This window comes from Procambarus clarkii, chromosome 51 (genome assembly GCF_040958095.1).
Source record: "Procambarus clarkii isolate CNS0578487 chromosome 51, FALCON_Pclarkii_2.0, whole genome shotgun sequence".
NCBI classification, from domain to species: domain Eukaryota; kingdom Metazoa; phylum Arthropoda; class Malacostraca; order Decapoda; family Cambaridae; genus Procambarus; species Procambarus clarkii.
The window spans coordinates 31266073-31280774 of NC_091200.1; the positions used below are offsets into that span (position 1 = coordinate 31266073).

A 14702-nucleotide genomic window follows, 5' to 3' on the forward strand; every position below is an offset into this window, starting at 1 on the left:
GTATTGAAGGTAAGAATGGAAGTAATTGCAGAGGGCCTATTGGCCCATATTTCTTCAAGTGATTGTATGGAAGGCTGTGGCATACGCCCTTGTTCAAAATATGCAGTGACAAGGTAGTCGACCCGACTTTGGAAGCATGAGTTATCTCTCCCGGGATTTAGGGATTAACACCTTTAGAATACAAGATTGTCATCTTTGTTTTAAAGCAACATATAATGAATATGTCAATATGATGCAGTAATAACTAATTGGGCTTATGTAGGTGTGTTAGGTTTACATGTATGTAGAATGAAGGTGGAGATCAGTGTCGTACACAAGCAGAGAAATGACGACATGTGGAGGGACTAGTTTGGGTCCCGGATGACTCATCATGTCAAAGGTCACGCGGCCCATGAGAGTGATCACATTAGTAATTCACAAAGTTCAAATTCAGATCACTAGCAAATACTGTAATTGGAAATAGCCTTTCCCTAAGATGCCTGTACAATTACCATCAGTTTTATAAGAGTTCAACCAGCTGGGTTGTTCAGTACAATAGAGATTAGTTGTTCAATTTAAACCCTGCTTAGTAAAGTTATTAGACCTGGCGGAGTGATACTCACTAGCCTCAGTTGTGAGGAGGGCTAGGCGGGTCAGTGTGGGTTCGGTCAGCAACTGAGGAGGTCAACCATTCTCACCTCTCTCGAGATCAGCATTCCATCGGCTGGTTCCATAGTCAAGGTAAATGTTGCTGAGTTTTGTTATAGGGAAATAATTCATTCGTGCCTCAGTAGGGAATATTAAAAGTTTTAGATAGTCATATTAGGGAGTGTTAAGTCAGAGAGTGATTTTTATTAGTTTTTTTTAGATTTGTATAAATAAATGATTAGATTGTTCCTCGGTATTTTATTATTTCAATGAATAACTTTGCATGTGTTAATATCCTTGCCATTTGGTCTCTACCAGTCTGGGTTTATTTGGGTCGTAAGCCTAGCCCATTTTAGGAGCAAATATATTCCCTTGTTTTCTGTAATTCACACACTTAACGTAAATTTATTTCCCCCTTTTCCAAGTAATTTGGGGATTAAGCCCCAAGGGCTGAATGATTGATTAATTGGTCCAGACATCGATTAAATGACAGCTTTTGGTTAATGGTCTGGTGGTGGCGGCGTAAAGAGATCCTTGAGTTTGCTAGAAACCTAGTACGACGTCAGATGGTTGTAGAATCTTAGCCGATCAAGCGGCTAAGAGCACGTGGCGTGGGACTTGGCTGAGAGTTAGCTTTGGGGTCCCTTGGAATTAAGTTTAAGTACACATATGCACGGGCTAGGTAAAGGACAAAGTAGAGCCAATACCTATCCGTGTTACAATAATTTGATTTAATAAAATTACACAGTGCAGCATGATGCTGTCACGTCGCCTGCTTTCTGAAGCAATATACAATCTGATGAATTCTATTCTGCTTTCTTTATAATAAAATATTTCTCTTTATGGCATCATGGATAATAGTTGGAGATGTGGCAAATTTTAATCCCACTAATCCCATTTACAGTATTCAAAATTATTGGCTCAACTAAAACTGGCAAGTAGAATAGAGGAAAACAACATAGAATATATGACAAAGATATTATTATCTTTTGTTTGATTTATCAAATTAAGAAGTAAACTTAACATTTCCTTTATTGTAACAATAACAAATCATTTGTCAAGTTACCTATGGATCTGTGAATGAGCGTACTGGCCGCTCCTATTTCAAGCCAAGAACATTTAGAAGTATTATTTATGAAATATTAGGTATTAATAAATGTTGTTATTTGAGTGAAGTCTTTCGAGTGCAACACACATCCCGACTTACCACAAGAAAGTTCGTCGGAGTTATCATCGCAGTCACGGCCGCCATTACATTGCCACGTCATGGGTATGCATCTAGAACCATCCAAGCAGCTGAATTCATCCTCAGCGCATGCACCTATGGAGAGAAACAAAATTATTGATACACAAGCTTTACCCAGCAATGCGTTGTTGTGGTTCAGCAAGCATGCACGTTGCTGAGCCACATCAATCATTCCCTGTCTGTCAGTCCTACCCACCATTCCTCCCTCCCCCATCCCCTCGTCCTCCTAACCATTTCCCATTCCCCCGCCCCCCTCATCCTCCCAACCATTCACCCCTCCCATGTTTCCTTTCCCTCCCCACCATCCTCCACTCCCCTGTCCCCTCGTCCTTCCCGCCATTCCCCACTCCCCATTCCCCTCGTCCTCTCCACTATCCCCCGCTCCTCCGTCCCCTCGTCCTCCCCAAAATTCCCCCATCCCCGTCCTCTCGTCCTCCTCACCCTCTCCAATCCCCCACTCCCCTGTCCCTTTGTCCTCCTCACCATTCCCCACTCCTCTCTACCCTTGTTCTCCCTACCATTGTCCCCTCATCCTCCCCACCATCCCCAATATTGTCCCCTAGTCCTCCCCACCATTCTTCACTCCATCGACCGATGTGTTGCAAAATGATCTGATGTTCCCATCAGAAAAATGACAACAGCAAATGGTGTGATGTTCCCATCACTGAAAAATATGAACAGTTAAAAAATTCCAAATAAAAAAAAAAACTAAAAATAAAAAAAAACTATACACACGAAATGAACGGTATGGTAAACAACACCGCTCAATTCCAATGCAGAGTTACACAAAATAATTAAAACAAAATGAAAATAAATCAAAATCTATAAAAAGTTCATTTATCAATGCCATCAGAAACATTGAAATGGAATCGTAACATATATAGAATAGCATGTGTTGCTTTTACGTGCAAAAGATGGCATTGTTTTTTTGCCAAAAAAAATTGTTTTTACCTGTCACAGGTGTGGCATCTATATAGTAGGTATATAAAAACACACGTATATTCGAATGTAACGTTGTGTCAAAATTTCAAAGCAATCGACGAAGAGCTTTAAGAGATTACAGGGAGTGTTTCTTTTATGTGCAACAGATGGCGGTGTTTAAAAAAAAATCATATTTTGACCTGTCACATGTGTGGTATGTATATAGTAGGTATATAAAAACATGCAGGTATTTGAATGCAACGTTATGTCAAAATTCGAAAGCAATCGATAAAGATGTTTCAGAGATTTCCCACACATGAAAAGCACATTAAAGAAACATGTTTTTACCTGTCACTGAATAACATCTATATAGTAGGTATATCAAAACACGCACATATGCGAATGGAACGTTGTGTAAAATTTTCAAAGCAATCGGTGAAGATCTTTCGGAGATTGGCAATTTTGAACAAACAAACATTTACATTTTTATTCATTTAGATTCTATTTTACACTATAAAACCTACTTGCAGCCTTTGCAACATAATTTTTTTTTCGTTTTAAAACTCAACATTAATGGTGTACACAGTTTTTCACTATAAACACCGCTCACAAAAGAAAGGGCATATAATGATAACTACTCTGGCAATGAACTTTAATGCTGGACTATTTTGTGGACTACAGAATACTTGCTGGTTGGTAAATAAGCTACTGTTGTTACCATAAAAACCATTCCTAAGGAAAAACAGGCCATAAATCCAGCACCAAGCAAATGTATTATTACCATAAAATTACTAAGTAACCAATGGTCAGGTTCACATCTTACTCGGTAAGCTCTCTTTTGATAAGTTACTGACGATTGCTTTCGTCGGCCACTGATCTTGCCAGGACGGATTTATGTCTCACACTCTGGTAAATAATATTGTACACACTGTGAGGAATCCGTCAAGTGTAACCCACCCTTATTAGCCTTAGGAGATCAGAGCTTTAATTATTTTATTTGTTACCACACGAAGGCAATCTTTTAAATTTTATAAATATGGTAATTTTTTTTAAGTACATCTGGCACAAGGGGAAATCCATCAGTGGTTAGGATGGGTCAATGGCTCCTGGCAAACCATAGCTTATTACCTGGGCCCCTCGCAGGGTAGGATATGGGCGATCCTAGGATGGCCCTCGATTTTCCACATTTGTATTCATTGCTGCAACAGTTACTTTGGCTCTGACTATATTCACATTCATTTCATGATTACGAAAGATGGTTTTGGTGCTGAGTTCGTAAATTGGCTAATAACTCTCTCGTTAATCTTATAAATTCAACTAGGTCTGGGACTCGATGAAGTTGCGTTCGAATTCTTGAAAAAGACATGTTTATTGCTGAGGTTTGTTCGTCATGACCGAGAATGATATTGTTACTAAACTAGTGGATCATCAGGTCGTTAACAATAAGATTATGACAATGCTGTTGAATAACGAGTGGCTGCGCCGGTCAATCTCAACTGAACCAGTTGGGCCCATTCCTCCTGTGGCCACTCCTTGATATTGGCTACTTTTTCGAAATGCTTGAAGAATCTCTCTGCCTCTTCGGGCACAAACAGGGGAATATCCTTTTCCCTAACCCTATTATCTGGTGGGTGTGATACCTGGGTGATGCTCTCTGGCAACCCGTGTTCAATCTTTTGTTCAGCCAAGGTTCTATTTGCTTGTATCTGCACTTGTTTGGTCCTCTCTTTCTTCTCCACCTCTAGTCTGGCTTTCTCTTTTTCTACCTCCAATCTGGTTTCCTCTTTTCCACCTGCAGTCTGGTTTTCTCTTTTTCTTTCTCTTGTTCATTTTTCATCTGCAGTTCCAACTTCAACCTTTCCAGTTAGAACTGTCTCTCCTCACGCTGCAACTGGAGCTCTAACTGCAATCTTTCCGGCTACTCCTGCTACTGGGATGAAGTAGTGGCTATCTGCAGCTACTCTTACTTGATCCCTGGGATCTCACTTCATCCTGCCCATCATCCTTCTTTCCACTTTCAGCTCCTTTCTTGGCTCCCTGTTCTGCCGCTTCATTCTTGGCTCTCAGCTGCCTCAGGATCTCATCCTTCACCCCAGCTACTTTAGATGCCTTCACCCTGATGACAAATCTTTCCGCTATCTGTTTCAACTGTTCCCTGGTGCAACCTTCGAAGTCCTCAGGCTTGCCTAACTCTACAAACGCTTGCACCTTATCCATCGTGTCCTGTGAGTCTTCCCAAGAGAGAGAATATACACCTGCGGGCACAAAGTCTACTTATTTCCACAAAGGGTGTACCAATCCACTCCCGGACAGGGTGTGGGTGTGTCAGTTCACTCTCCCGGACACAGGCCCCCAAATATTATTATGTGTGTTGTAGGTAGGGTGCGTACGTCCCTTCCGTATAACCAACCAAAACCCGTAGAGTGCTTGTACTTTGGTCAGGAGATGACCTTGTATGCTTCCTGCTCTTGAAGAGGGGCTCTGTGTCACACATTTAGGGGGGTGCGGCTCCAACACTGGCCTCATTATCACGTGTACACATCCAATTCGAGCCACTGTGACTCCCCATTCTCTCCTTGGTTGGTATGACCTCCTCATTCCCCCTTTCTTTGAATTATAACTCTGTACAACCCTTTCCACAGCTGTGGTTCTTTCTCTCTCTTTCTCTCCTACTTTCAGGGAAGCCTCACTAGGACATGGGCAAACACTGGGAAACTATATACATTTACTTAGACAGTGAACATGTAGAACATACATACAAGAATAATAATATGACTCCAACACTCTATGCTATTATAGTCAGGTTGTATTTAATCCCATCAGGACTCTATCAGCTGCTTATATCAAGTGGTAGCCCAACTCCTGGCTCGCTACTTATGCTACCAACCTCACCTAGTGGGTTAAATCTTGTAATATAATATGGCACTATCAGGCCTAGAATATATATAAATATACACAAGGAATCCAGCCTAAGGCTGCAACAACATAAACATCAATATATATATTCCTTGAATCAAACGTCCAATCGCTCACCTTCCACTGCATCATGCATGCTAATTGTCACGGACCTTGGCGCCATCTACAATCCTGGCCCCGAACTACAGCAGTTAACCCTCCCGTTAAATGGAGTTTCCCATCTTTTAGTCTGCTCGGCTGAATGGTGACGAGTAACCAGAGGCAGGCTAGGGAAGTGAGTGAAGCCGGGACAGTGGAAGACGTAGGTTGACCTGAAGGTGCTAGCCAGTTGGGCTGGACGAGCGTTGTGGACTTTACTCCTGGAAGGACTAGGCAAGTGGGCTGGTCGAGCGCTGTGGACTTTACTCCTGGAAAGGCTGGCCAAGTGGGCAGGTCGAGCACTGTGGTTGAGCACTATAGATTTCACTCATGGAGGTGCTAGCCAGTAAGATTAGATGAACGCTTCGGTAGAGCGCTGTAGACTACATTTCTGGAAGATAACAGCCAGTGGGGCTGGTCAGGCGTTGCCGACTTTGTTGCTTGAGCGTATCAACGGGTGCGCAATGAAGACCTCATCAGAGGCACCTTGTGGTCGTCATCTGTGAAGCAGGCTAGCAACGCCAATCCGGTTGACATCGCATAGACATGTAAATATTATAATGGTGATGGGAAAATAATAATGCTATTTTACTTTTACCTTTAAACATTACACTATATTCCCACCAAGATTAGGTTTCTCTGAACTTGAGTAGGATCATAGAGATTATGAAGAACCCGGTTACGAAGGGTTCGTAACACTAATGACACTTAAAGACTACTAACCCTCTATCAGTGGACATTAAGAACCTCCTCTCTACATCTAGAGGTCCACTACCATGAATGCCTCCAGTTTCCTACACAATTATCTACCATGCTCTTCTACAGCTCTTCCAGGCTGCTGCACCATGAAGTTTTCCCTGAACAGCAATGATGCTTCACCACTGATATCACAGAAGCCCGTGTAACTCCACTCCACTGCTTCTCCTCTCACAGCTTGAGGTCTAATTCCTCACTATGGGATTGCTCTTCCACTGAGCTCAGTATTTCTTGGAGTTCCATCTACAGACTTCTCCTCTGACCGCAACCCATTGACACGCCATAAATATCTTCCTCTACAAACATATAACTAAAATAAACTGCACAATAAATGTCTCCACTCGACATCCCTATGGTTCCCACCTGTCATAAGGAGACTCCCCCATGCCTGGACGAGTCCATTCTCCACCCTCCCGTGGTGGCCACCTGAGACTGTCTGCCAGTGGCTGCCACCGGGCCCAGTCAGTTACCTCCAAGCTTTCGGCGGGAGAGGATGTGCTGCTCCTCTCCTCAGCTGGTTCCCTCATCTCTATTCTCTTATTTAGGCTTTCTGCCTTAATAAAATATTCCTAATATATCAATAGACATTTGCTACGGTCGCTGGGCACACGACCACCACAGGCAATCACTGTGAACTGGTTTAAAATGGCTTACCACAGAATTTGGTCTGCTCGTGGCGTCCACTGACTGAGCGGTCACCACCAGGGCGCTCTAAGCTGCCCACAAAACTGCTTTAAAGACTGTTCCACACTCTCCCTGCAGTCCATGACTTGAGCGGACACGTTCACAGACTTATTCCACAAGCGAGACGTCTGTCCACTTCCTTCTTCTTGAATGTATATCACTCAGGGGTTCTTCTTCACCAGGGGCTCAAACGGAGCACAACCCCCCCCCCTCACGATTTCTGCAGCTCAAGTAAGGTCAAACCCCTCTGAAGCGAGCCTCACACAAATTCTCCACATCTCATGTCAAGTCATTTATGCATATTCTTATTCATTGCCCATACTTTTAATCTAGTCGTCAAATTTAATCAAGTGTTTAATATATGTATTTCCAGGTCTATATTTCTTTGACCTCTTAGTTAGGTCAGGCCTGGCAGAATAACTCTCAGGGGATGACTCGTTTTTCAGCTACCTGGGATCATAACACCTGACATAACCACCTAGGCGTATGAGCGATTGTACTACTGTATATTCTCGGGATCCTCTACTTATCATGAACCCTGACAAGTTTAATTTCACCTGTGTGATTGGTTTTAATTTAAGTGCCTCTGCCGCTTTCTGAGTAATGAAAGTTTTCTGGGTCCCTAGTCGAATAGGCCACGAATGGTGGTCATGGTCCCTTTTTTCTTGACTTGGAATTGGGCAGTGAACAATATTGCATTTACTTGAGATGCTGGTTATTGTATGATGTAAACTTCTCACACCTTGCAACAGTGAACTTGTGTGAGATTTCTATCTCTTACCTTGTGATTTGTATAATTTGATTTCATACATTTGCACAGTGCAGCATGATGCTGTCCCCTTCTGCACCTATTGCATGTCTTCAGTGGGGTCCCACAGCTTTTAGTATTATGTGTTTGAGACACCTGGTACATTGTGTAACTGTTTGAGTCATCTGACTCGGATGTCTCTACTAGGATAATTTATACATTTATATAAAGAATGTTTTTGATGGCAAAACAAACACAACCCCCAGCCTACAGCATGCTTAAGGTTCACCGGTTTAGGGGAAACATTGTTTACAGGTTATGAAGGCTTTGTTGTTTGTATGTATTTATTAGTTTATTTTTTGTGAGTTCTTGTTGTACTCTTGGGAGTAGTTATTGGGTTCTTGGGTGCACTTATTGGGCTCTTGGGATTATTTATAGTACTCTTAGGTCTCACTGATAAATCAGTGTTTGACCTGTTAGTATTACATTGATTATTAATACCCTTATTACCTAACGACTGGGCCACTTTAGGAGTTTCAGTTAAGGAATTTAATGTGGGTACAATTTCTGTTGATTCAGGGGTGGCATTAAGTGCGATGAGTCACAATAACGTGGCTGAAGTATGTTGACCAATCCACACACTAGAAAATGAAGAGACGACGACTTTCCGATCCGTCCTGGACCATTCTTAAGTCGATTAAGTGCCTAGTTTGCTTGTTTATTATTTACTATAATACGCAAACCTGTTAACATATCTTGCATTGTCAGGACGGTATTATTCTGATATGAATATAATTCATTTAGCACTTCGCTAGACAATTTTCTTTGGATGACAATTTTAGTCATCCACTCAGCAGCGGGTTGATCCATTTCAATGCTGAAAGATTTTAACAGTGACTCGAGTTTTAAAATAAATGTTTGCAAGGAGTCAACTGATTGATTGAGACTGATTGAGATAAGTCCAATAGTTGATGTACGAGATTTATGATACCTTTCTCATTCTCAGCATTTTCTCTAGAGAGCTGGATAGCTTGATTGATGCTAACACATTCGGCATTACCTCTGGAGGTGCCTGACAGCTGAGTGGACAGTGCTTCGGATTCGTAGTCCTGAGGTTCCGGTTTCGATCCCCAGTGGAGGCGGATACAAATGGGCAAAAAGTTTCTTTCACTCTGATGCCCGTGTTACCTAGCAGTAAATAGGTACCTGGGAGTTGCACAGCTGCTACGGGCTGCTTCCTGTGGATGTGTATCAAAAAGGAGGCGTCGTCTAGGACCGGGCCGCAGGGACGTCAAGCCCCGAAATCACTTTAAGATAACCTTAGAATAGGAGACTGGTTTGAGTGATTAAGACTATCACTAACTTGGTTTAAGGCTTCTTGCCTAGCCTCAGTTTCAATTTCAGCTGCAGCTTTTAATACAACTTCAGCTTTCAGTTCAGCTTCAGCTTTAATTTCAGCTTCAACTGCATCTTCATCCCCTGTTTCAGCTTCACTTATTTCTCCAGATTCTTCTGGGAAGCTTGTCAATTCAGTAGCCTCATGGATCGAATTCTCAAAATCCATGGAATATATGGATATAATATCTGAAAACTGTTAAGATCCTGTTAATGAGTCATTGGGTGAAATTGTATTAGAGGAGACTGTAGAAAATGAATGTTTAACTTTATTGATCCTTTGTAAAGGTCAGACTTGATTAGAGGAATATCCTCATCTTGAGGTAGCTCATTTATTTCATCTGATGAGCTTGTTGCTTGCTGTAGTATGGGTATACTGTAAGGATGTTCTAATCCAACAGGAACATTTTCTGTTGCAAGCATCTTATTATAGTAATTTAATCTGGCCTGAATTTTGCCTTTATAGTTAACTACGTCAGATATGACTAGATCATTAAGCATTTGGCACTGAGTTTTCCCATATAACAGGAACCGATGAAAGAGCATCAGAGGTCCCACACTATCTCATTGCCTGGGAGAGGATTGGAGTTCTGGTTGGTTAAATACCCCAGAATAACTACCTCTCTAATGGCTTTGAAGTATGGTGTAGTGGATACAGCATGCAACTGCCACCTTGTTGGCCAGTGTTCGAGTACCCTGGTGGGTTGAGTGTCTAAAAAGTTATAAACTTCAGCTACTGGAATAGGGTATTCTGTGCATTAAGCATTTGGCACTGAGTTTTCCCATATAACAGGAACCAATGAAAGAGCATCAGAGGTCCCACACTATCTCATTGCCTGGGAGAGGATTGGAGTTCTGGTTGGTTAAATACCCCAGAATTCCTACCTCTCTAATGGCTTTGAAGTATGGTGTTGTGGATACAGCATGCAACTGCCACCTTGTTGGTCAGTGCTCGAGTCCCCTGGTGGGTTGAGTGTCTAAAAAGTTATAAACTTCAGCTACTGGAATAGGGTAGTTTGTGCATATATATATATATATATATATATATATATATATATATATATATATATATATATATATATATATATATATATATATATATATATATATATATATATATATATATATAACCTTCAAATACACAATAAAGGAAAAAAAAAAGGAAGGGGGTGGTAGGAGAAAAGCACACAGAAACTGTATTGGAGGAGACTCACATTCCCTCCAATGCGTTATGTGTGGTTTCCTCCGAGGCTATGGGTCCCCCTTCTTCCAGCCAGAGGTGGTACTCTATTTTTCAAAAAAAAAAAAAAAAAAAAAAAAAAAAAAAAAAAAAAAAAAAAAAAATATATATATATATATATATATATATAATATATATATATATACCTGGTTGATTGGGTTCTGGGAGTTCTTCTACTCCCCAAGCCCGGCCCGAGGCCAGGATTGACTTGTGAGAGTTTGGTCCACTAGGCTGTTGCTTGGAGCGGCCCGCAGGCCCACATACCCACCACAGCCCGGTTGGTCCGGCACTCCTTGGAGGAATAAATCTAGTTTCCTCTTGAAAATGTCCACGGTTGTTCCGGCAATATTTCTTATGCTTGCTGGGAGGACGTTGAACAACCGCGGACCTCTGATGTTTATACATTGTTCTCTGATTGTGCCTATGGCACCTCTGCTCTTTACTGGTTCTATTCTTCATTTTCTTCCATATCGTTCACTCCAGTACGTTGTTATTTTACTGTGTAGATTTAGTACTTGGACCTCCAGTATCTTCCAGGTGTATATTATTTGATATCTCTCTCGTCTTCCTTCTAGTGAGTACATTTGGAGGGCTTTGAGACGATCCCAATAATTTAGGTGCTTTATTGCGTCTATGCGTGGCGTATATGTTCTCTGTATTCCCTCTATTTCAGCAATCTCTCCTGCTCTGAAGGGGGAAATGAGTACTGAGCAGTACTCAAGACGGTCCAACACAAGTGACTTGAAGAGTACAACCATTGTGATGGGATCCCTGGATTTGAAAGTTCTCATAATCCATCCTATCATTTTTCTGGCTGTCGCAATATTTGCTTGGTTATGCTCCTTAAACGTTAGGTCGTCAGACATTATTATTCCCAAATCCTTTACATGCTGTTTTCCTACTATGGGTACATTTGATTGTGTTTTGTACTCTGTATTATGTTTAAGGTCCTCATTTTTACCGAACCTGAGTACCTGGAATTTATCACTGTTAATCATCATGTTATTTTCTGATGCCCAGTCGAAAACTTTATTAATATCAGCTTGAAGTTTTTCAATGTCCTCAGCCGATGTAATTTTCATACTGATTTTTGTGTCATCTGCAAAGGATGATACGAAGCTGTGACTTGTATTTTTGTCTATATCTGATATGAGAATAAGGAAAAGCAGCGGTGCAAGGACTGTACCCTGAGGTACAGAGCTTTTAACTGCACTTGGACTAGATTTTATATGGTTGACCGTTACTCGCTGAGTCCTGTTTGACAGAAAACTGAGTATCCAGCGTCCTACTTTACCGGTTATTCCCATTGACTTCATTTTGTGTGCTATCACGCCATGGTCACATTTATCGAAAGCCATTGCGAAGTCCGTGTATATCACATCAGCATTCTGTTTTTCTTCTAATGCCTCAGTGACTTTGTCGTAATGCTCAAGTAGCTGTGAGAGGCACGATCTTCCCGCTCGAAATCCATGTTGGCCTGGGTTGTGAAGGTCATTGGTCTCCATGAAATTGGTGACCTGACTCCTAATCACTCTCTCAAATACCTTTATAATGTGCGATGTTTTTGCCAATGCTTTGCTCCCGCCCTTGTGTAGGGGCTATGTCTGCTACTTTAAGTGCATCTTGTATCTCCCCCGTGTCCAAGCTCTTCCTCCACACTATACTGAGTGCCTGTGCTACCAGCATTTTGCATTTCTTTATAAATATTGAATTCCATGAGTCTGCACCTGGTGCCGAGTGCATGGGCATGTTTTCAATTTCTTTTTCAAAATTTAGTGCACTCGTGTTTATATCAGTTATATTTACAGGGGTTTGAATATCCCGCATAAAGAAATTGTCTGGATCTTCCACCTTCATGTTGTTTATTGGAGTGCTAAACATGTCCTCATACTGCTTTTTTAGGATTTCACTAATTTCTTTGTCATCCTCCGTGTATGAACCTTCACTTGTACGAATAGGTCCAATACTGGCAGTGGTTTTTGCTTTTGATGTCGCATATGAGAAGAAATATTTTGGATTTTTCTTTATTTCCTGAATTGCTTTCTGTTCTAACTGCCTTTCTTCAGTTTCATATGAGTGTTTCAATTTCCGCTCGATTTCTTCAATCTCCCTATTTAAATTATTCCTTCTTTGACGGGAAATTCGTGTCTGCATAAGCAGTTCCGTTATTTTTTTCCAGCGTTTATAGTGTCGTCTGCGTTCTCTTTCTACGTTAGATCTCTTTCTGGCTTTCCTCAAAGGAACATGTTTCAAACAGACTTGATACGCTTCTGAAGTCAGTTTTTCTATTCCTTCTGTAGGACTTGTATTACTTAGAACAGTTCCCCATGGAATGTTTGTTAGTTCCCTGTTTATTATCTCCCAGTCTATCATTTTATTATTAAAATTGAATTTACTGAATAGCCCCTCTCGCTTTATCAACGTTTTAGGTCTATTCTGAGTATTGATGGTCGTTTGCGCTTCAATGAGTTTGTGATCTGAGTATGTGGTATCTGATATCGTAATGTCTCTGATAATGTCTTCATTGCTCGTAAAGACCAGACCTAGAATATTTTAATTTCTCGTTGGCTCCGATATCTGCTGATTGAGTGAAAATTTGTCACAGAATCTAAGTAGTTCTCTAATCTGTGGTTGGTTAGGTCCTGATAGATTTCCTGGTATAATATTATTGTTTGCTATTTTCCACCTGAGACTAGGCAAGTTGAAGTCACCTAGGAAGAGAATATCAGGTATCGGGTTCTCCAAATTATCAAGGCTATTCTCTATTTTGCTTATCTGTTCTGTGAATTCCTCAGCCGTTGCATCTGGCGGTTTGTATATTAGAATAATCACTAAATTTATTTTCTCTATTTTTAATCCCAGTACCTCTACCACCTCATTTGTAACGTTTAGGAGCTCCGAGCATACAAGGTCTTCCCTAATATACAGACCCACTCCTCCATGTGACCTAATTTTCCTATCACACCTGTATAGGTTATATCCTGGAATCCAGATCTCACTGTCCAACAATTCCCCTGCATGGGTTTCTGTGAAAGCTCCAAATACTGCATTTGACTCCGTGAGGAGGCCATTTATGAACTGTACTTTGTTGTTTGTTCTTGTTTTCAGTCCTTGAATGTTGGCAAAGATAAATGAGGTTACTCTATTAGTGATAGTTTGAATGGGAGACTTTTTCGGCAAGCCCATTATGCGTGGACATAATGAGTTTGTTCTGACCAGTACTGATTGTTGTAGGGTAGTTGTCTGTCGTAGTTGTAGTTCCCTTTCAGTGGGTAATTGTATCTGTAATTCTGGAATGCAAGTGGATCTGGCATCCAGTTCCATACACTCTCCATGCTGCTCCTTTTGAATTCTCTGCCGGTCTGGTATAAAAAATTTATAGTTTCCTCCAAATTCATTATCCTGCTTGCCACTCTTTATGTAGCGTTCCGTGTCTTTCACGTGAAATTGTGGGCAGCTGAGGTCATAGCATTTTCTGTCCTCCAGTGAGGTTTGGCACATGTCAGGATGGAAAAACCTACATATTGATCCAAATCGACACTCACCTTTCCTAAGCATATTTAAACATTTTTTGGGATGTTGGTAACTGCATTCTAATCCTTTCTTATTACCAGCATATCTATGTCTGCATATGCCCTTATATCTATATATCTATATATATATATATATATATATATATATATATATATATATATATATATATATATATATATATATATATATATATATGTCGTACCTAGTAGCCAGAACTCACTTCTCAGCCTACTATTTAAGGCCCGATTTGCCTAATAAGCCAAGTTTTCCTGAATTAATATATTTACTATAATTTTTTTCTTATGAAATGATAAAGCAACCCTTTTCTCTATGTATGAGGTCAATTTTTTTTTATTGGAGTTAAAATTAACGTAGATATATGACCGAACCTAACCAACCCTACCTAACCTAACCTAACCTATATTTATAGGTAAGGTTAGGTTAGGTAGCCAAAAAAAGCTAGGTTAGGTTAGGTTAGGTAGGTTAGGTAGACGAAA

General features: G+C 40.8%; 1 protein-coding gene across 1 annotated transcript in view; it reads right to left on the minus strand.

Moving 5' to 3' along the window:
• Window positions 1–1769: 1769 nt before the first annotated feature.
• Window positions 1770–14702, minus strand: part of LOC138351835 (mucin-7-like) — a 45035-nt gene continuing 32102 nt past the window's right edge. Inside the window, exon 2 of the mRNA XM_069303848.1 lies at window positions 1770–1948. Within this exon, the coding sequence (XP_069159949.1) occupies window positions 1770–1948 (179 nt within the window). The remainder of the gene's footprint in view (window positions 1949–14702) is intronic.